Below are 23,423 nucleotides of genomic sequence, written 5' to 3' on the forward strand. Positions count from 1 at the left end.
CACCACTCCGCTGCACCGAAAATGCTATAAACTGTGACGTTCCACGGAAAAAGGTACCTTATGGCGGTTGGCGCTTACGTCGCATAGCGCCGTAATAATATTGGAGCGGCGTTAATAATAGCGTAAGCGCCAACCGCCATAAGGTACCTTTACCCGTGGGACGTCACAATTTACGATGTCTGCCAATCACATATCGCACGCGCGTAGTTATATTGCTGTCTCGGCCATGATGCTAGCGGTTAATGACACTACCCGAGCGAGACAGCAATGTAATTGTGCGTGTGTGATAGAGATAGGAACAGGCCGGTCAATGTACGAGATTCTTCGTGCTAAAGCGTCCGAACTTTAGTTATGACAAGTACCAAATAGGCGATTTATTTAGTGGTGATTTATTATGAATAGATATGTCAGATCGCGGCAATTTATAACTATACAATCTCTGGGAGGATTAACTTAATTATTATACGTAAAACAAGGAAATTCTTATAATTATAGAATTACAGTACATATGCCGATAAAATGTGGGTAATTAAGTGCAATCTTAATAAAAACAATCAGACCTCATTTTACAAAAGCTCCTCATTAGAGGGTATTTACATTAAATAAAATATAATAAAACTTATTTACCGTTAACCCATTATGCTTTTAGCACTTTATGTGCTTAATTTCAGATACGATATATAATTACCTACTTAATCTAAAATAAAAGCTTAAAAATCATACTGTCAAAGACTGGTTCTGCGAATGCCCACTACTGGGACCAAGTCCAAAATAGTTTACTTAGGACCATTGCGAGAGAAAAGAGCTATTTTCACAGCTTATAATAAATTAATGAATTGCCATAATTTTACAAACAAGGCAAGTACAATGGTTTGATTTAAGCACAACTTAATCTAATAATAAGTTAATTTACGTTAATACTTTAACTACGAATAGGAACAACATTTAGCATCGGCGGGAGTGGCTTGGTCGGCGGATATTGATGGTTTACTGAAAGAATAAAAATAATATTAATTACTAGAAGTTTGCAGAAATCGCGCAGCGTCTGGTTGACGTAACTGGTGACCGAAAAGCTGGCGGTTACCTCGCACAACATATCAGCATTGCGATACAGCGAGGAAATGCCGCCAGCATCCTTGGTACAATGCCTCAAGGGCCTATTTTAGATTGAAGTTATTAATTTAGTTAAAACGAGGAGAGGCTTTTGCCCAGCAGTGGGACACCAAAGTAGGCTATCTTGTATTTTCTAGAAGTACTAAGTGGCTATTTGGTATACTAAATATGTTTTTTTACAAACATAAAGGTGATAGGATCCACAGTAACAGAATGTTCCATAATTTAGTTAAAAGCATTCCCTACCTCAACTTAACTAAAAGCTCTTTCTAAGTCTATCAACGCCATCTAACATTATACAGCGGAACTAACTCAGTTCCGCTACTCGCCGCTTTAGCGCTGGCGTCTATGCCAGGTGTCGGCAAACCTCGAGTGCTTTAAACAAAAATAAAATGTTTTCTTACATGTTTCGGCCTAGCGGGATAGAGGAAACTGGAGACAGTTGTCTTTCCGTAAAGGTTCTTGGCGGTGCACGTGTACTCGCCCATGTCGGACCAGTGGATGTCCTTGATGTAGAGGTCTCCAGAGCGCAGCACCTGTAGAGAAGAAAATAATATTTTAATAAATGTAATTAACTTTTAATGTTTGTATTTCTTTAATCTTAAGTTAGGTCGATCGAGAATGTGACTATGGGGCTATTGCATCTATTCGGTCTATTTGAGTTCTTTTTATTTTAGGGTTCCGTACTTCAAAAGGAAAAAACGGAACCCAAACGGACAACAAAGTGATCCTATAAATCACTTTGTTGTCCGTCCGACCCTTTATTTTGAATACGCGTGGAGATATCGCGTTGAAATTAAAACTATATAAGGTGTATTCGGGTATTACCGAATGTCGGATAATTCCGAAATTCAGATGAAAATCACCCTTAATTCCATCATAATAAATATAATAAATAAATAAATATTAGGGGACATCTTACACAGATCAAACCTAGCCCCAAACTAAGCAAAGCTTGTACTATGGGTACTAGGCGACGATATATATACTTGTATAGATAAATACATACTTATATACATAGAAAACAACCATGACTCAGGAACAAATATTAGTGTTCATCACACAAATAAATGCCCTTACTGGGATTCGAACCCAGGACCATCGGCTTAGCAGACAGGGTCACTATCCACTAGACCAGACCGGTCGTCTATAAAAGTCTGTAATAAAAGTCTCTTTCGGAATTATCCGACAGTTTTCGACATTCGGAATTACCCGAGTAAACCTTACTCAAGTCTATGGTCCATTGAAGCTGTGAAAAAATCAAACTACTAAGTTAACGTAAAAAAAAAGATACGGCCGTGTATGCCGCAAAAAACGTATATTTCGACACTCTCAAGGGAATCAAAATTTATAGGGTACTTCCCGTCCTAGAACTATTATGAAATTTGGCAAATTATATCGTCTTACACTACAAGGTAGGTACAGGAAAAAATATGAAAACTATAAATTTGTATACATAAATGCTTCTTACCCTAATCCTAGGGTTGTCATAGATGACATTATGATGCTGGCCCTGCTTGCTGCGGCTCGGTGGGGCTGTACACGCGGCAGGGCAGCACCACGTCACTCCCTATGTCCTGGAAGAGCTGCGTAGTAGAAGGAAGAGGGGGAGGTTCTTACCCTCATCCTGGGGTTGTCATAGATGACATTATGATGCTGGTCCTGCCAGTACACCTGCGGCTCGGTGGGGCTGTACACGCGGCAGGGCAGCACCACGTCGCTCCCTATGTCCTGGAAGAGCTGCACGTAGTAGGAGGAGATGACTGGCGCGGCGGGGAACAGGGGGAGGAGGAGATTTGCGTCGTCACCTGGAAAATAAGAAAGAATACATATGAACCAATTATCTGGCAAGCCAATTTTGTCAGTAGAAAAAACGCGGCAAATTCTAACTTCTTTAAAATATTTACCTGCTCATTAACATCTTGTATACCTACCTATTTATAGACGCTAAAAGTTTTTTTTTTTTGCAATTATAATTACATAAATTATAAAATAAAACCATATAATAATATGGATGTTAACGGAATGGCCGACACTTTCGGATGAAAGGAGCGCCTGCGTCCGCTGGCTCATTGGGTGGACGACATTCGAAAGATTGCGGGTCACTTCTGGATGAGATTAGCTCAGGACTGAGACAAGTGACGTACTAGAAGAGAGGCCTACGCTTATGCGACTTGCCTTGTCGTATCCTCATGGCTGAGGGACGAGACGAATGTGGACACTCTTCACCAGTGCTCTTCAAGCCGCTCTATCTTGTGCCAGGTGTATCTATGCCAGCCTGTGACGTGGCTTTAGTCTCTGACTTTAATATAAAAATTATCTTCTGATAACATACCTGGTTCAGCAAAAACAGTGGTAGAAGCAGTCTCAGTAGCAAGCCCAGTAGTGGCCACACACGTGAACACGTCGCCACCGACTGCCTCTGACACGACCAGTGTGGACATGAGCCAGGCCATGCTTGATGGGTAGACTGCTTGGATCTCGTTGGTTTCGTCCATGTACTGCAAATAAGTTGTCTTATTAATTATTTCTTTTTTACAATAGGTATAGGAGGCATACTAGCAGATTGTTTAAGAATTGGGAGAAATTCAAGGGGCTGGTGGGGGTAACGGCACCACTTTTCAGACAGGCAACATCAGGTTTATTAAAGCCTGGGCAATCTCTCCTACTACAAGGATCAGAAGTCAAACTGCGGTCGAATAATTATGCATACACCACTCCTCTAGAGATCCTGGTCTAATGGCTTAACGCCGCAATTCTGAAGACTCCCGATTATAGTTCTAAAGTTCTACTCACGTCAGCAACAGGCTCTCCGTTTTTCAACCAATGTACAGTAGGCGAAGGTACACCCATGACCTCACATCGCAGTTCTATTGGGGCGCCGGCCAGGTGGGCGGTTTCGGGAGGCGCCTGTTGTATAGATACGAAGTTACGGGAGCGCCTTTTCGTCAGGGGAGCCACTGAAAACAATAATTAATGTTTATGAAATGTTTGGAAGTTTTGAAATGATTTCGCATATATTTTTAGCAGGATATTATGGGTAATACATTTGCACATTACGGCTTAAATCTAGCACGAGATCCAAAACAAGTGTACACAGCATGTTTTACAATTTAGCGGAAATATTACAAACTAATTAACACCATATTATAGCTACAGTGAAAAATATCAGAGAAGAAATTTACATTATAAAGACTATTAAACATCACTAAAACAAACTTAGAGGATTAAGGCAGATGTCATCAGTTAAGTGGGAGAAGAGAAGAGGACGCCAGCCAAGCACTTCCTAAACCTAGCGATGTGAGGGTCAAAAATATCAATATCAGTGCCCCTACTACCGCGATGATTACCGGCTATTAAATCGTTATATTGGCGGCACATTCTTGTGATTGGATTATAGAATGAAGTGTTGTTTTTGTACACTCTAAGTGCGAAAAGTTTAGTGTTACGACCTCTAAATCTAGGCGTGTTAAAGGTAATGGATGATAATAGTGCAGTAGAGTCAATTTTTGAGTGTATAATTTTATATAAATTCAAAAAGTCAAACATCTTACGACGAGCCTCGAGTATTAGTTCTCTAAGGGCGCGGTTGCACGGAGCGGGTTGGCGAAAAATATTACGAGTTACGCCATTGACGTATATCTCAGGATTGGCCTTACGGGCAATAAGAATGGGGCATCAATGGGGCCAGTACAGTGGTGTGACACCGCTACAACGCGATTGGTAGATGAGTTCGCATCACGCGCGCGGTTGGTCGCAACTAGTTGCGTTAGACTGCACGCTTGGCTCGCATTCGTGAGTTACACCGCTGAACTATACCATTTTTAGTGCCCGTAACGCCCGTCCTGACATATTATAAGTCAATGAGTTACGCTAACTGGTTCGGATGCATGCGACGGATTTTACCGCCAATGGACATCCTAAAAGGCTACTGTAAGGCTTTTTAAAATCAAAAGCAAAGATTAAAATAATTTGATAATATTGTTGTTTTGGTTATTTGACTTGTAGCTTAATACAGTTAAACGATATTAAATAGCTACAACAATTATTTTGATCTCGGTTTAACCCAACCAAACTTGCAATCCAAAATAGTACACAATGTTATACATTTTTATTCATTTTAATGTCCAAGCAAAAGTATGATGTTGATAGTCCATTTTGACCTTATTTTCCAAATATCTAAGTATCTAAACTGAGGTTGTCAGCAGTTAACCACGAATCTTATAATAACGACAAAGAAGAAGAAGAAACTGTGGATAAAAGAAGACAGCCTATAGTCGCTTGTTCATGTCAAAAATGATAAAAGCAAGTATATTTTATTTAGCCTAACAAGTTATCACATTTTCATTTTCAGACATTGTCATCCATCTGATGACCAAAATCTTTTTGTGCAAACCTCAAAAGTCACAGTCTATTTCAATTTCCAATTAAATTTCAGGTCAAATTCGTCATTCTGGCTATTACTGAATCACAGAATTTAAATTCAGTTCATCTGAATTTCAGAACCAAAGAATAAAGAAGGAATGGACACGGCACGGCTTGTGTCGTTGTGTCTTTATTTGAATTTAAAAGTAGATTTCTCGTCTCGTGTTTTTGCAAGTCAAAATGAAGTGGTCCGGAGTGTATATAGGTATTCAGAACGATATGTGCTCGATTTTTGCTATATTTAGTTTTATATTGCCAATGCAGTTTGATCATGAGTGGCCTGATATTGCAGCGCATATACTTATTTATGTATTCATGTTTAATATTTGATATGTATGATTCAAGAATTAGTAATCAACATTTTTTGCGGTCAAATTTAGTACAGTCACGAGCATTAATTTGGGACCCATTTCCATTAAATGTTGTTAGAACATTCATAGTGCAATAAGGTTGAAACTTCAGTTCGATACTGTTGAAATGTCAAATTAAGACATTTAAATGTCATAGCGAATTGACCCTTGAAATGATAACCTCTTTGCAAAAAGTTATCACTCCGGTTTTATAATCTGTTTAAAGTGACATTTTCAAAAATATTAAGTCACAAATTGACGTAATTGAGTGGTTGCTCCTAGAAACGTAAACGTAAGTAAATGTCGATGGTAAACATTATGTCAAAGAATTATGACACTGCGTTAAAATATTAGCTCTAAATAGCGTCAGTTTGATACACGATACCTATTACCTATTCAACCTTAGGTGGGTCCCAAATTATAGCTCGTGACTGTACCATGCCAAAGAGGCCCGATTTTTTAGATATATTTTAATTTAATTCAGTATTTGATTATTATTTTTATATAAGTAAGTCTAGTTATGTTTTTACGTATATTTTTATCCTATAGGTAGTTTTCATGTAGTTAGATTTCCTACCAACAAATTTAATGTAGTTATACCAAATGTTGTCGCCGCCTTATTATAAAATCACGTCATAAAATATGTATATTTATAAAATGTCGCTTTGAATTCGATTTACTTCGATAAATACCTAATCTACTTTACATGCAACAATGTTATAAAAAATCAGAAGCAATATATTTGAATAAATTTTGTGTCACACCCTGGTTTTTAGTTAATTTTTGAAATATTCTGATCCAAAAAAGACAGGTTTCTTTATTGTATTGACCAGGGCTCTCCAAACCCCGGCCCGCGAAGCGTTCCAATCCGGCCCGCCGACAGCGGTCTAATCCGGCCCGCGGGAGCCAGGCTCCAGGTGTTCAGCCCTAACAGCAGCAACCAGATCCCCCCCCCCCCGGCGCCGAAATGCTGTGTGCCGTGGCCCGCGCGAAAATTCTGAGGCGCAATATGGCCCTCAGGTAAAAAAGTTTGGAGACCCCTGGTATACACATATGAGACTATATATTGAATTATATAGTTTTTAAAACAATCATACAAAAATAGCTTAAATATATCTATAATTAATAAAAAAAAACTACAAAGCTAAATAAAATATTTTAATCTAAAAGACCTCAGGAAGTTTTACCGGGTACAAAAGAGCTTTCTCCCTTATAGCCCCTATATTTTACCTAGCTAGCTAGATTAGAACTATCTATGTGTTAAGTTTCACTTAAATCCGTTTTGCTGTTGATGTGATTCAGCAAAAACATCTAAACATTCAATCAAACATACAAACTTTCACGTTTATATTTTTGTATTATATTAAGTTATTAAACTTAATACACTTACCAAAAGCCTTTATATTGTTATCCATTTGTTTGTTGTCGAGCTGTGCGTTCGCTTCGAGCCCACATTGCAGCGACACTAGCGCCGCGGCGACGAGTAGCGACACTAAGTTGAACATTCTATCCGACGGTAGGTGGCGTTGAGTATATGAATTGAGAATCTGGAACGAAATAATGAGTCTTATGACAAACTGATTTTATAAGTACAACATTGTTCAATAAAGGGTATTACCTCCAAAAAATAATATTAGAGCCCCGAATCAAAAATTTGCGATTTTCTAAATGTTGTACCTACTCGTATGTATTTCGTAGAAGTAGAAGAAAAGCGAAAAACCGAATAGGTCATATATAACTTCGCTAACTCAAAACTGGATTCTAGCAATACGTAGAGGTATTCTAGGTATCAAATTTCGAGGGTATGATAGTTATTATTAATGCGAAAGTAACTATCGGCCTGATTCGAACTTTAAGATACGTCAAAAATTTGCTAAAAATACGACATGGATCGGATATGTCAGTGTCAACCAAAAACGTCACTTTTGACACCACTTGACACTGACAAATATCCGATCCATCTGGGCGTTTTCTAAAATAAATATTGAAAACCCGATTCTAACAGATCCTGGTGTTTTTGGGTTCTTCCAACTCAGGATCACTAGCATATTCAATCCTGATTATAAAAAAACTTGTCCCAATAATTTGTATGAAAATTGTACATTCCACTACGTCACGTCCATACAAGTGAAAATTTTTCTCATAATAAAACGTGACGTAATGGAATGGACATTTAGGGACATCTTTTTTTAATGGAAGGATGGAGAATGCTATCGATTCTGAGTAGAATGAGCCCAAGAATGTCCAGATTTGAAAGAATCAGGTTTTCGATATTTATTTTAGAAAACGCCCATCTAACTATAGCAAATTATGATGTATCTTAAATTTCTAATTGGGCCGTGTCTGTCTGTTACCTCTTCACGCTTAAACCGCTGAACCAATTTAGATGAAATTTGTATAAGAATGGAGATATTTTGAGGATGGAGAAAGGATAGTTTTATCAATCATTACCAAGTTACCAAGACAAAGTCAGGGTAAGGTGGGGTAAGACTATCACCGGGGTAAGACTTTCACGTGTATGGAATCCTCATACTGTTTGTCTTGCCCCGAGCAAAATATGCTATGTCAATCTTTTCCCACCTTACCTTACGTAGATAATAATTTCGGTCACAAAAGTAAGCAAAGGTAAGCGAAAAGTTGTGAAATTCATTTTAAAATGTCAACTATTCATTCGCACGGATATTATGTCCACGTTTCATAAACATACCAACTAAAAACGTAAATTGTGAAATCTGAAACTATAGGTCACGATTTAGCTTTGTGTCAGCTTTGTGCCATTTAGGTTTTCTTGAGAAATACATATATAGCTTTACTATAGACGAGTTGATGGTATAGACGTATAGACTGGAAGGTTCTCACCTCAAGCATTCACTGCCATGCCAGCGCTAGCTGCGCGCTACGCTTGTAGCCAATTATGAGCTTTTTCCGCTTTAGGGTTCCCCCAATCAGACTCCCGACGCGGAATTGGCAAAATCTTATAGGAAAAAGCTTTACGAGTATGTCTGCGCAATAAGAGCGAAAAAGTCGTCATTCGGCTCTGCTCGCATCGGCCGGCGCCTGCCGACGCGTCGACGGCTTTTTCGCTCTTATTGCGCGGACATAAAGTTTTTTATCGGATTTTGCCGAATGCGAGTCGATATATCTGGGGAGACCCTTATTATTGTAAAAAAGTTAAAACTTCCATTATTTAGTAAGCCTCGATAGTGCTCAGTTTTTATCACATAGTTGCTCGAAGAAATGAATTTTAATTTGTTATGTCAAATTTTAATTTCATTTGCTGATGGAATTGTCTACAAATGCAACTTAAATTTGAAATAAGTAATGTGGTAGGTATATATATTTTTTATTCTACTGTTATCTTATCGTTTTTGGGGGGCCATTGCGGATACACTTCGACCCATAGTGATCTTTTGTGCAATTACCCCCTAGGAAAGATCGTCAACTACTCAAGAGCTTTTCCCACCATCTCCATGTGCCGGATGATGGAGCTCATGGGTAGTGTTTTAAAGTCCTGCTAAAATTCTACTGTTACTACTATTCACAACATTGGTAAACGCAACTATGTACTAAAGTTTGACGATCTTTATTCTTTACTTCCTCTCTTTAACTCGTATGTCGGTGCCTTGATATTCGATGCGCTGATAATGATATTTTTACTACGTTATAACGGCGTGAATTTAACATGCATGAATTCATTGAGTGCGTTTTGACATACATTTTGCGATAGTTATACATTATTTTACTCCTAATTATCATTCATAATTGTCTATGCCTACTAGGTACACGGGGTATAGGGCATTAAACTTGGTTTTGTAGATTTTCGGAACTTATGTACGAAATATCATTTGATATTTACCACTAGCTTTTCGGTGAAGGAAAACATCGCGAGGAAACCTGCATACATCTGCGAATAAATTCAAAGGTGTATGTGAAGTCCCCAATACGCATTGAGCTAGCGTGGGGATTATAGCCCAAACCCTCTCGCGCATGAAAGGAGGCCTGTGCCCAGCAGTGGGACCTATATAGGCTGAATTATTATTTTATTATTATTATTTTGTAGATTTTATTACACGTGCCCTACCTCTGGGTCGAAAGATCAGATGTCAGTAGTAAAAATTAATGATGCTGTTCTTGGGATTCGGTTGCTGAGTTGTACAGTTAGCATCAATAGTAGCGTATAAAAACCGGCCAAATGCGAGCCAGACTCGCGCAAGAAGGGTTCCGTATCATTACGAAAAAAACGGCAAACAAAATTACGTTTGTTGTATGGGAGCACTTACATATGTATTTTATTCTGATTTTAGTATTTGTTGTTATAGTGGCAACAGAAATACATCATCTGTGAAAATTTCAACTGCCTAGCTATCACGGTTCATGAGATACACGGCCCGATTCGAACTGTAAGATACGTCTATTAATAAATCCAGAAACGATATGGATTAGATATGTCGGTGTCAAAAGTGACGTTTTTGTTTGAAGAAACGTCACATTTGACACTGACATATCGTCGGGTGAGAATACGTTTGTGCCATACGCCACTTACATTGGTTTGCAGGAGAGCGAAAAGAAGCAAACAATTTTTTTTCGATAAGTTTGTATTTAGGAAATATTGAACTTATTTATCATTTAGGCACATATGTTTACTATTTATAGTACCATTCAAATATTGTAAATATAGTAGTCATCATAAAATAAAAGTATTTTTAGTATTGCCATATCCGTTTTTGATGAGTAAATGTTAAACGTACAATGTATGATATGACACAAACGTTTTGGATATGTCACACTTTTGTGATCATTTTCTGTTAAAAGAGTGTAATTATCCTATAGCAAAATGCGGATATGGCACAACATTTTTCAAAAATAGTGTTTTTCAAAAATCGATTACTGTCAATTACTTATAGCATATTTTTTGTTATTTTAGAAATTATTAAGAAACGATTTTGCCAAAAATGGATATGGCACAAACGTATTCTCAACCGGCGATATGTAATCCTTATCGCTTCTAGATCTATTAATTGAGGTATCTAAAGGGGCCCACCGATTACCAGTCCGTCGGACGATATCAGCCTGTCAGTTGACCGCAAAAGGCCACACACTAAACAGTTCTCTGTCAGTTTTCGGCCTGACGACTTACACGAACCGATAGTGTGTGGCCGCCTGACGATTCCAGTCAGCGCCGACAGATATCCGCCGGACAGTCCGTGGCCTCGAGTCCAGTCAAACACACATCATGAGGTAGCCGGCCGGCGATCGACACACGTTACAGCATTAGTAAATTCTACTTTATTCCTAGTACTTAAGAGTTCATAGTCCCTAAAATAAGCATACGACTTTTTGTCTTCGAACATCACGGATCCAATACTTAATTTATGACGCTGATATTTGCTTGTAATTTCATACACAATTTTAAGGCCAGTAGACCTTATTAACCTTAAATACGGTAGGGCTTCTGTCAAATTGAAATAGAATCAGTAAAAAAAAAACAGATATGTACGTTAGTAAAATTCAACTTTAATTCTAGTATAGTTAGAGTTCATAGTTGGTTCATAGGCATCATTTTAATTTTAAGGCATGAATACAACAATGCGAAGGTTGCATAGTATCTAGTTTGTCAAGACTTTTCTTTATTTATCATGTTGTTACCTCGCAACTGTTGTTTACTGTCAGTCAAAAATAAATGTCATAGAGAGAATTATAACATAAACCTTATTTTTTTCTCTATTAATTTTAAATGTGACATGTTATTATTGTATTTGCATGGCTTATATATTTGAAAATACAGACTTGATTATTGATTGCTGGAAGAGTAAGTAACCGAGTAAAAAAGGAGCAAACATTGAAAGATTCAAATAGGGAAATTAGCGTCCCAATATACCAACACTGGTTAAAATTTTAATAGTTCTCAAGACAACGCCGGGAGGTATACCTTCGATGGCGTTCACGGCAGCTAGCAATGAAAAGACTAGCTATTGTGCGTTTTGATTCCGCTATAAAGACACGTGGTAGAAACACTAGCGCAAGTATGGAGGTACCTGCTTAGACAAGAGATAAGACCTACGCTTGAAATTCTTCAGCTACAAGTGGGATCCGAATTATGACATCATTAATTCATTCCGTTTTAAGTTAAGAGAATATCTGGAGCAAACTGTGTTCGGAGTTACAGAGCGTGGCGTGGCGATATTACCTACCCGAAATTCTCGTAATATGTGACAATTATTACAAAAAAAGGATATGGAGTCACAAGCTGCAAGCGGTGGATTCAACATACTTTTACTTACACCGGCTCTTATTTAGGTACTATCTATGTATACCAAATTGAAAAAAATGAAAATACTTTACTGTTATGTTTTTGTTATATTCATTCTACTCTTTTAAACCTTTTCTACATATTATTAGGTCTACTTGGCCGTTACCCGAGTGATTTTTTTGTTTGATACCTAATAATTTGGCCAAGCCCGAGATAGCTCGAGGCATTTAGTGTTCCGCTCGCATCGTTATATTTTACAGAGGTTGTTTGCCTGTTTTTAGGATTCCGTATTCTACTACCCTATAGGAACCCTTATAGTTTCACAACCCTTCTAGTTTTTACTATATATTTAATATATCATTAATTCTTCTTCGGCGGGAACGGACTCGATTAGATGCATAGCCTGCATCAAAAGTACGTCGCGGGGACGGTAATTTGTGTTTTGGGAAAGTATCCTATGAAACTCAGTGACACATTCATCCTCGATGTAATCATTTGCAAGTATATACGAAAAGAGAGCCATTGTATTCGACAACAACCTAGTGCGTAGGTGGCACCTTTGTGGCACATACAGTAAACAAACCACATTGACACATCACACGTCACGTCAATCACATGGCCTACCGCGAAACAAGAAAATCGAAATTTCGTTATCTAATCTCTCTATCACTCTTGCATATTCGAGCGATAAAGAGGCAGATAACTAAATTTCGATTTTCGCGTTTACCGGTAGGCCCTTGTTAACAAACCGCCTTGATGCATCAATGTCATATTTTATTGTCTGTGAAAACTTGTCAAAAACAGTTTAAGGCACAGTATGTATAAGTTAGTCTATGAATTTACTGAGTCGGTAGTGCTGCACTCTGGCGGCAGAACATTGCAGTAATATCCCCTTTTAACCAGGTTTCACTATAGTAGTCAAAAATATGTTTACATTTTTTGCCTTATTACAAAGGAATAAGGTCCAAAAGTGTAAACATTATCTTTGACGTCGACTGTCCATTTTGATGAAAAAATTAAACTAGTTGAAAAACATGAAACTGAAGGCTCTCGACTGACAGCAGATGACGGCCAACAGGCCACCGGCCGGCTATCTGATAATGTGTGTGTAAATTGGCCTGCAGGCCACGGACTGTCCGGCAGAATCTGAAGTAGAACTGTTAATGTGTGGCCTTTTGCGATCAACTGACAGGCTGATATCGTCCGGCGAACTGTCAATTTGTAGGGACCTGTCAAAATTATATCAGACTATTGCCGGCGGACGGCCGTACGGTGGGAAACTGACGACTCGTCTGTAGTCGCAGAGGTGGCAGCAGACCATTGCCGGCCGGCAATAATCGCTTATGTTTGTGGACGTTATTGGTCTAGGACGGCAGGCCCCCCGATAAGGCCAGAGACTGCAGGCGGACTGGTAATCAGTGGGCCCCTTTAAAGTTCGAATCGGGCAGACAGCCTGGTAACATACAGACGGACTGCGGAGTCTTAGCAATAGGGAAAAAGCGGCAAAAGTATCTGTCACCCTCGAGTTTTCCAAAAAGATATAAGTATCTAGACAGACGCGTTCAAAAGTATCTGTAACAGTTTAATTAATCTCGTTTATTAAGTAATCAGAGAAGATAGTTACTTTTGACGCATAGTTTGATACGCTACTTATGATTTATGATACTGTACACCAAACTTCTTTATACGGTGATCACATATGGGGATGCATCAGACGGAAACAAGAAAATATATAATGATTTATCATACTTGTACCTAGTAGTAGGGCATCTTACATCATACGTAGATAATTAATTAATAATTAATTATCTCGATTTAATTTAATTGTCCGAGCGTTAGCGAAGGTCTTCGTTTCAGCTTGGGCAAAAATATTTTCGTATGTCCGGATTTTCTCATCTAAATACAGAGGGGCTACCGCGAAAACCGAAATTCGCAAATTGCGGGGATCTTACTCTTTTACTCCAATGAAGGCGTAATTAGAGTGACAGAGAAAAATGCCCGCAATTGACGATTTTCGGTATTGGCGGTAGCCCTACAGGTACGGATCCCTTTGTTTGACATAATTATTGAAAGTCATAATGTAATGTTTGCCAGATTATCATTACCTAGTCCAAATTCTGAAACCGTTAACTTTTCAGGATTTTCGTAAGGTTATTCTATAGATAAGTTAGGTTAGTTTTACTGCCGTATTCGAACTTCAAGATATTCACAAGAGACGACACGTACTAGATACGTTATAGTTTAGATATCAACTAGTTCTATTTTGCAGCGCAATTCGGGCAACCAATGTCACTTTTACGTTAGATAGAGTAAGATTATCTATTAGATGTGAATTGGATCTCTAAGTCATATCCTGTGGAAATCGTTCAACAGTATCTCCAGAATCGCGCAAATGTCAAATTTGACAGGTTAGATCTTAAACATATCGTTATCGTATCTTGGTGATGTCTATTTCAAAATCCGAATCGGGCCCTTAGGTTTGTTTTATGGCAATCCTGAAAAGTTACGCGTTTCTGAGAGAAACCAAATTATGACTAACGAAAATACGGACAAGCAACACATTATGACTTAAAACTTTATGGGAAACAATAGATAGAGACCCCTAGAGGCAGCTTCACCGATTCCCCGCCGATTTTGGTGAAATTTTGTGAGAAGGTTTAATATAATAATTAAATACTTCATCATCATCATTGGCATTGGGTCTCTATTGTTTCCCAAATAGTTTTAAGTCATAATGTATTGTTTGTCCGAATTTTCGTTAGTCATAATTGGTTTTTCTCAGAAACGCGTAACTTTTCAGGATTGCCATTAAACAAACCTAACCTAACCTATCTATAGAATAACCTTACGAAAATCTTCAAAAGTTAACAGTTTCAGTTTTATGACTAACGATAATATGACAAACAATACATTATGACTTAAAACTTTATGGGAAACAAAGGGACCCCCTGGCCTTTACATCTTCTCCAGATGTTTATTACAGCTGTGTATTCCGTGAGTCGCATCTTTCGCTCTATAGCTCACAGAGCCACTAGTTTTATTGGTCAAAAAAGGTCGTATTATCATCGTCATGAATTTCACAATGTACAAGTATCCGACCTACATCCTACCCCAATTAATTTAGAACATGCATTGTATGATTTGTATGACTCATGACATTCCTTATCATACTTGATGCTGAACGTGATCGATACCCAATCTAACCAGATTTCTCGAGTCTTATTCGACGGAATCAAGCTCAGTTTCAACAAATTGTCCTTTTATTTATTAAGGATCGGCTTCGGGTATTTCATAGCTTCATACAGTTATTTTATTGGATAATAAGTTGTTAGATGGACCATTATGTAGCTGGAGAAGAGTAGTTAACTGTTATTGAATTATTACTATTATTTTTTGTGTTTGTGCTCACGAATAAAAATATTTCTCTTCTATTCTAATTATACACAAATAAAGTATAGGTGACGACTATAGGATAGCCAGTTGTAGCAGACAGGTTATTTTCCTCGAGCAAGTAGGACTGTACATATAAATACATATAAATACACGTGTACGTTTCTTTTTAATAGGTCTAGAAAAGCAAAGAAAATATACAGGCTGTCCCTAGCCATTGGACATAGCCGAAATGTAGATATGCATTAGGGTATTTAGAACCAGTATACAAGTATCATAACAATCGGTGTAGCGGTTACGAAGAAATTAACAAATTACGATTGTTTTACTTTGGAGCAACCTGTATGTGTTAGTAGCTCCTGAGGTAATAAATGGTATGAAAACTTCTTCGACCGTTTTGTTATTTTTTTTTATTTATGACATTAATAAGATTCTGACTTTTGACAAATGTCATCATTGCCGCACATTTTCAAACAAATTGTCAAAAGCACTGCCAATGATTAATACAGTATATTTCTTTTTGTTGTCGATTATTGGAAATAACTTTTGTTTGATAATTTATTTTTGTATCTTTTGTTCTAATTAAAAAAATATTACCGTTAGAGCATTTCTGAGAAGTAACCCTACGTGGCATTTCAGGGTTTGTCCAATGGCTAAGGTCACTCTGTATAGTATAGAGGGTTATTGTCATAGTAAATTTTGTAGTCATAGTAAATTTACTGCCATCTATCGACACACGATTAAAACTAAAAATGAAAACGTATAAAAATATCGAAAAATGTATAAAAAAATTTTTTTATATGATTTTGACCCATATTCTTTCACTGATAATATGTGTTCAAATTGTTAAAAGTCAAACGGTGTGGTCAACGCCATCTAGCCGAGCATAGGGCAAAGGTGTGGCGCCATCTATCCGAGATTGACTTTTTCTTGATTCGCGAGGCACGTTTTTTCCTTAGACTTCATCTTATACGGAGTTTCATTATACATACCTATGTCTTTCTTTCTTTATTTCATTGTCTTTGGTCTAATTAACAGAACAGAAAGAAACATTAAATAAATGAATAAAAGTTAAGAGCTACTTAACTTTTGCAATAAGATTGAGTAGGTATACGAATACATTGATTAAACATATTGGGAAGACGCCACTGGGTAAGGTGAGAGACCGTTTGTAAAACAATACACTGCTTATTTTTAGGGTTCCGTACCCAAAGGGTAAAACGGGACCCTATTACTAAGACTTCGCTGTCCGTCCGTCCGTCCGTCCGTCCGTCCGTCTGTCACCAGGCTGTATCTCACGAACCGTGATAGCTAGACAGTTGAAATTTTCACAGATGATGTATTTCTGTTGCCGCTATAACAACAAATACTAAAAACAGAATAAAATAAAGATTTAAATGGGGCTCCCATACAACAAACGTGATTTTTGACCAAAGTTAAGCAACGTCGGGAGTGGTCAGTATTTGGATGGGTGACCGTTTTTTTTTTGCTTTTTTTTTTTTTTTGCATTATGGTACGGAACCCTTCGTGCGCGAGTCCGACTCGCACTTGCCCGGTTTTTATATAGAATAAAATTACAATTATTAACTTAGCAGGATTGTAAGGCCACAATTGAAATTTATGAACACGTTGCGGATTGTATTAATCAACCTACGTCACATGTTTGAGGTTTTGGAAATCACTTTATAATACATTATGGACCGATTAAGATGAATGGTGAATCAATTAATGTTCATTATTCTGCACAATATAAGCGAAGTTTCACCTTATGTCCTAAATCTTCGGAAAACGGTTTAACGTACATTTTTAGGGTTCCGTACCTCAAAAGGAAAAAATGGAACTCTTATAGGATTACTCGTGGGTCTGTCTGTCTGTCCGTCTGTCACAGCCTATTTTCTCGGAAACTACTGAACCAATTAAGTTGAAATTTGGTACACATGTGTAAATTAGTGACCCAAAGACGGATATGTAACGTAAATAAATGAATTTTAAATATGGGGGCCACTTTTTGGGGGTAAATGAGAAATTAAAAAAATTAAGTTTTACAAACTATATTGTGTTACATATCAAATGAAAGAGCTCACTTTGAGAATTACAAATATATTTTTTTTATAATTTTAAAATAAATAAGTTGGAAGTTATTTAAGAAAATAGCCAAAAAATTACCATCCCCCCCCTTTATCTCCGAAACTACTGGTTCAAAAATTAAAAAAAAAATACATAAAATAGTTCTTTACCTATAGATGACAGGAAAACCTATTAGAAATTTGCAGTCAAGCGTGAGTCGGACTTAATGTAGGAAACCCTTGGATCGCGAGTCTGACTCGCACTTGGCCGGTTTTTTTTAAATAAAAATCGACCCTTACGAGTAAATGAAAGTACACAAATCAATATCTTCCAAGGTTATCCTAATGCATTTGCCTACGTGATGTGCATCATGTGACACAACTCGTTTTCGGTTAGATTAGTGTAACCATCTCTTTATCGCCAAGGCAAATTGGAGTTTATTACTGTTGTGTAAGGTTGAGTTTCGACTGTTCTGTGATCGAATGAGTGGCAATTGCAGTGTCGTTACCTGACAGGGGACACAAAAAAGTATTTTTAAACGAATTGAAGGAAGGATATACCTAAAGTATTAAAATAAAATTAATTAGAGATTCACTTGATATGAAATAGTAAAGATATGTGACGTTCCACGTCAAAAGGTACCATTGCCCCAGCTGAATATTGGAGCGGCGTCAATAATTAGCGTAAGCGCCAGCCGCCATAATTAAGGTACCTTTTGCCGTGGAACGTCACATATCCTTACTATTTCATATCTAGTGAATCTCTAATTTATTTCCCGAATCGCGCCGTATCTATCTATCTATATATAATACCTTTAAACGAGCAACTCTTGTATATGTATTTAATATATTTCGGGGATCTCGGAAACGGCTCTAACGATTTCGATGAAATTTGCTATATGGGGGTTTTCGGGGGCGATAAATCGATCTAGCTTAGGTCTTATCTCTGGGAAAAGCGCATTTTTGAGTTTTTATATGTTTTCCGAGCAAAGCTCTCGGTCTCTCAGATATTGTTACTTTCATTCTAACGAGCCTAACTGAAAAGTGAAAGGATAAAATAATAGTGTAAAGTTAAGGTGCCCATTGATTAACAGTCCGCCGGACGGTATCGGCCTGTCAGTTGTTCGGAACTGTCAAAATTTTGTTCTAACTGACAGGCCGATACCGTCCGGCGGACTGTTAATCAGTGGGCCCCTTAACTTTACACTATTATGTGTAGTGTGTCCTTGCACCATTTTTAAATATGTCTCTGTTTGGCCCGATGGTTGACTGGTAGAGAATGCCATTAGGCATTAAGTCCGCCATTTGTACATTATTTTTATGATCTGTGCAATCAAGTTTAAATAAATAAATAAATAAAGGGTGTATATGACAGTGTATATGACAGAAACCGCATTGCCATATAAAAAGTAGTCCCCATTTTTCTCTCTGGATATTAACATAATTGAAAATATTTTAATATTATTTTGATATACGTATCAACCACATCTATGTCATATGAGCTTTTAAAAATGTGTATGTCAGCCAGCTTTCTTTGCGAATAACGTTCTATGTATGTCAATAAAAATATTTAATCATTTACCCGTGGAACTATGTAAGGAACTCAGAGATGCCTGAATTGAAACACAAATTATATACATTTTGCTTAGATAAATGTTATTATAGAATTAATTAATACTTGACATCTGTAAATGAGTAAATAATTTTTATATAATGAATTGTAAATCTTAGGTAGAAATTGACATTTATAAATGAATAAATAATTTTATATTATGGTATTATTGTAAATCATAGGTACTTAGAAATGAAACCATAATTATGTGTATTTCGATGATGTTATTATTATATAACTAACCTTAGCTTCAATTTGTATATATTTAGTTATAGTACCTAGTTAGTAAGAAAGATTTGCAAGCTTCTTCAAGTGAAATGTACGCATCAAAAATTACTGTCCACCTATGTTCATCACTACATTTTTGCAAATAAATATCTTTATCTTTATGGAATTCGTTTTTTGCCAACTCTTTCTTTCTTCCTCGCGTTATCCCGTCCGCATTTCGTCACGACTCATGGGAGCCTGGGGTCCGCTTGGCAACTAATCCCGAATTGACGTAGGCACTAGTTTTTACGAAAGCGTCTGCCATCAGTGCCGTCTGACCTTCCAACCCGGAGGGGAAACTAGACATTATTGGAATTAGTCCGGTTTCCACACGATGTTTTCCTACCGAAAAGCAACTGGTAAATATTAAATGATATTTCGTACATAAGTTCCGAAAAACTTATCGGTACGAGCCGGGGTTTGAACCCGCGACCTCCGGATTGAAAGTCACACGCTCTTACCGCTAGGCCACCAGCGCTTTTTTGCTACTAAATAATGCGCCGGAAGCTCCGGCCGGGACACGGCCCGGTCTAACGTGAGTCATCCTTAACTCTTATACTTAATAATTCAGTAATCGAATAAAATCAAACGAGCGAGCATAGCTGTGTTTAAAATACATCATACAGAGAGGAAAGTGATTGAAAGCTATGTTTTTATGAAGAAATAATCGTCTCTTTCCTCTTAAGGGTCAAACAGATCACTGTGTTATGTCTTTCCTGTAGACATACACAAGAGTTAAGGGCTATAAAGGTTAATTTTCTTATTTAACCCTTATCCACGTGAAAAGGTCCTCCTTTTATTTAGAGAACTATGATAAAATCATTGCTTACATGCCCACAAGCTGTTAACTATTGCCCACAGGAGAGAAAAATGTGCTGTTCGCGATAACACACTAGTTTTCTCTCCTGTGGGCAATAGTTAACAGCTTGTGGGCATGTAAGTAATGATTTTATCATAGTTCTTTAAATAAAAGGAGGACCTTTTCACGTGGATAAGGGTTAAATAAGAAAATTAACCTTTATAGCCCTTAACTCTTGTGTATGTCTACAGGAAAGACATAACACTGTGATCTGTTTGACCCTTAATCAAAAACAATTTAAGGTAAACGTCCCAGTGCTCGACATAATAACGCCAAATAGACGACACCATGCTGTCACGTATTGGAAATGACGTAAGTTTGATTATACCATGTATTAGGCCAGTGACGAGCACTCGTACCACCGCCCACACCATTAATTGACAGTTCGTAAACCTATTTCAGAAGGCATAAGGTCCACTGATGTACAGTTAAGAATGTTGCTGATTGTACGTATGTATCTACCTTAATATGTTTTTAACCCCCGACGCATAAAGAGAGATGTTATACGTTTGACACCAATGTCTGCCGGTCTGTCTGTGTGTATGTCTGTAGCATCGTAGCTCTCAAACAGATGGACCGATTTTGATTAGGTTTTTTGAAGTGAAAGCGAGTTTCCTTGAGAGCTATGTTTGCGTAGGGGGTTTTTAAAATGTTTTATGTTATAATTATTGTTGATTTTAAAATAACAATAAGTGCAAAGATTATTTGATCTTGTTTTTTCATTATAGTTTTGTAAGTCTGTTGTTGTAAAACAATCTAATTTATCTATACAAAATAAATTAATTATAGAATATCAAATCATTAAAATGGATATCTGATTTCATTTCAATTGATGCGGTTTAGATTTTGCGACAATCTATTTACTTAGGTACCTAAGTAATTAAGACTTTATTTGTGACGGCCCACCTTATGGTGGTTGGCGCTTACGCTATTATTAACGTCGCTCCAATATTATTGCGGCGCTATGCGACGTAAACGCCAGCCGCCATAAGGTACCTTTTGCCGTGGAGCGTCACAATTTTTATAAAATTATATTTGTAACGCAAGTAGGTATGTAGGTACTTTTATTTACAACTTCTTAATTTATACCTCTACCTATACATACCTTTTCGATACGAGTATAAAAAGCGCTATGAATTGACAATTGAATTTCAATTTAATTCAAATTGTGTGTGAGTGCTAGAATTGAATTGCCATAATACAATGTAAAGCCTCAGAGTAGGCAATGATAAAAGACCGATAGATTACATAATACATATCTATATTCTTAAGAAATCCTATTGATATGTTGAAAAGTAGTTGCTATGCTGAGCTTTAGATTTAAAATCGGGAATCGAAGTAATAACTTTATCCCCAAAATTATCGCGTCTGCTATCTATCAATACTTATTTATTGAATTTTGGATGTTTAATACAGTAATTGATTTCGCATTTATATCAATAGGTCGGCGATGGCGAGACGAGTTAGACTCCTTTTTAAGGGAATGGCCAGAGACTGCACAGGATCGGGAAGACTGGAAAAAGTGGGGGGAGGCCTTTGCCCAGCAGTGGGACATTATAGGCTCCCAATAATAATAAATAATCAATAGGTACTTTCAATGAGATAATTCAGTATCAACAAGTAATAGTTTTATTCTATTGCTGAATAAACTAGCTAAGCATCTAAAAATAATTTTGGTGGCAAAACTAAACAATTGTTTTTTTTTTCACTAGGCTAGATACACATTTTAAGCAAATAGGTAAACTTATAAATGGTAACCTTCACCAATATGTCAAGTTAGATACTTTCAGTGAAGTAGGCAAAGTAGTTTGAGAGAGGTTACTCAGGTAACTGTCAATATTTGTGACTTCACAGGTGATATGTATACTAGTATATACGAGTTTCTAAATAAGTAGGTACTGGCTGAGGAATTATTAAGATGTATATACTGATATATAAACTGACTTAAATAAATTTGGTATTTTCAAAAAGCTACACACACAGATATTCAGGTGTATAAAATATATCTCGATAACATAACATATATTTCGACATGAAAAATAAAATTATTATTTTACTAGCCAGTCTTATCAAAATCAGCTACTCAAAGGTTACGATTTTTTTTACAAATTCACAAAAAGGAAATTCATATTAGGTATTGTATGGAATTTTACTTCGCTCAGAATTAACGTTTTTTTTGTGTATTTCTCACTGCACCCACCTTAACGCATTTCTGTTTTGCCCTATGGTTGACTTTAAGTCCATCTGTTGTACTCTTTTTTATGTGCAATAAAGTTTAAAATAAATAAATAAAAGGACAATTTTGATATATTTTCGTATTATTTTTGTCAACGTGAAAACACCATAATTTCTATTTACTAAATAGTTTATAAATACGTACCTCTTTCAGGTATTCCAGTAAAACACAACGTGTGACACTAGATGTGACTTGTCTCCTAGTTAGATCGAGAATACGTGCTTTTTGTTACTTGCCACCCTTATATACCGGGCGGGCGCGAGCCACACGGGGTGGTTTTTCGCGAGATTAATATTACAAGCGTCTATGGGTGTACTACTTGACGTGATGTTAGTAAATCCGTTTATTTTGTTATTATAAGACACTTTTCTAGTTTTTGGCTTTTTGAAAATGTGTTACCATAAAAGCTAAATAACATACCTACTAAAATAACTGTATAATTATTTCAAAGGCTGTATTTTTTTTGTAACACTTTCATTTGATATTATTAAATTAACATTTACAATTATAGTATATTTTTTACACTAAGCTGGTAGTAAAAACTTATGTTTGAACAATGAAGTAAAATATTTTTAAATAAAACCTGGCTATAAAAATAATACCCACATAATCTTAATATTCTTGATACATTTTATTAATAAACGTATTGGAACTAGTGATGAATATTGTAATTTATTCATTTATTATGATGTCTTAGTAGCTTAACTATTTTATAATAGATATTACAGAACCTCGAATGAGTCACGGTTATAGTTTATTGCGTCATTATTACGCAATATACAAAAAAACTAAACAAAAAATAAACTCACCACAAAACCGAAGTTTTTTTTTTTCACTTTTTAAATATGTTTTTAA

General features: G+C 36.8%; 1 protein-coding gene across 1 annotated transcript; it reads right to left on the minus strand.

Annotated features, from left to right (window-relative positions):
* Positions 1–825: 825 nt before the first annotated feature.
* LOC134801856 (neural/ectodermal development factor IMP-L2-like) lies at positions 826–22,766 on the minus strand. Its single transcript, XM_063774496.1, has 7 exons — positions 22,713–22,766; positions 7,279–7,435; positions 3,910–4,073; positions 3,449–3,614; positions 2,734–2,921; positions 1,518–1,649; positions 826–990 (listed from the first exon to the last, which is right to left on the minus strand). Exons 2-7 carry the CDS (start codon positions 7,391–7,393, stop codon positions 988–990), a joined length of 768 nt encoding a protein of 255 aa, XP_063630566.1. The 5' UTR covers positions 7,394–7,435; positions 22,713–22,766; the 3' UTR covers positions 826–987.
* Between the last annotated feature and the right edge of the window lie 657 nt (positions 22,767–23,423).

The sequence above is a fragment of the Cydia splendana genome, chromosome 23, assembly GCF_910591565.1.
Source record: "Cydia splendana chromosome 23, ilCydSple1.2, whole genome shotgun sequence".
NCBI lineage: Eukaryota > Metazoa > Arthropoda > Insecta > Lepidoptera > Tortricidae > Cydia > Cydia splendana.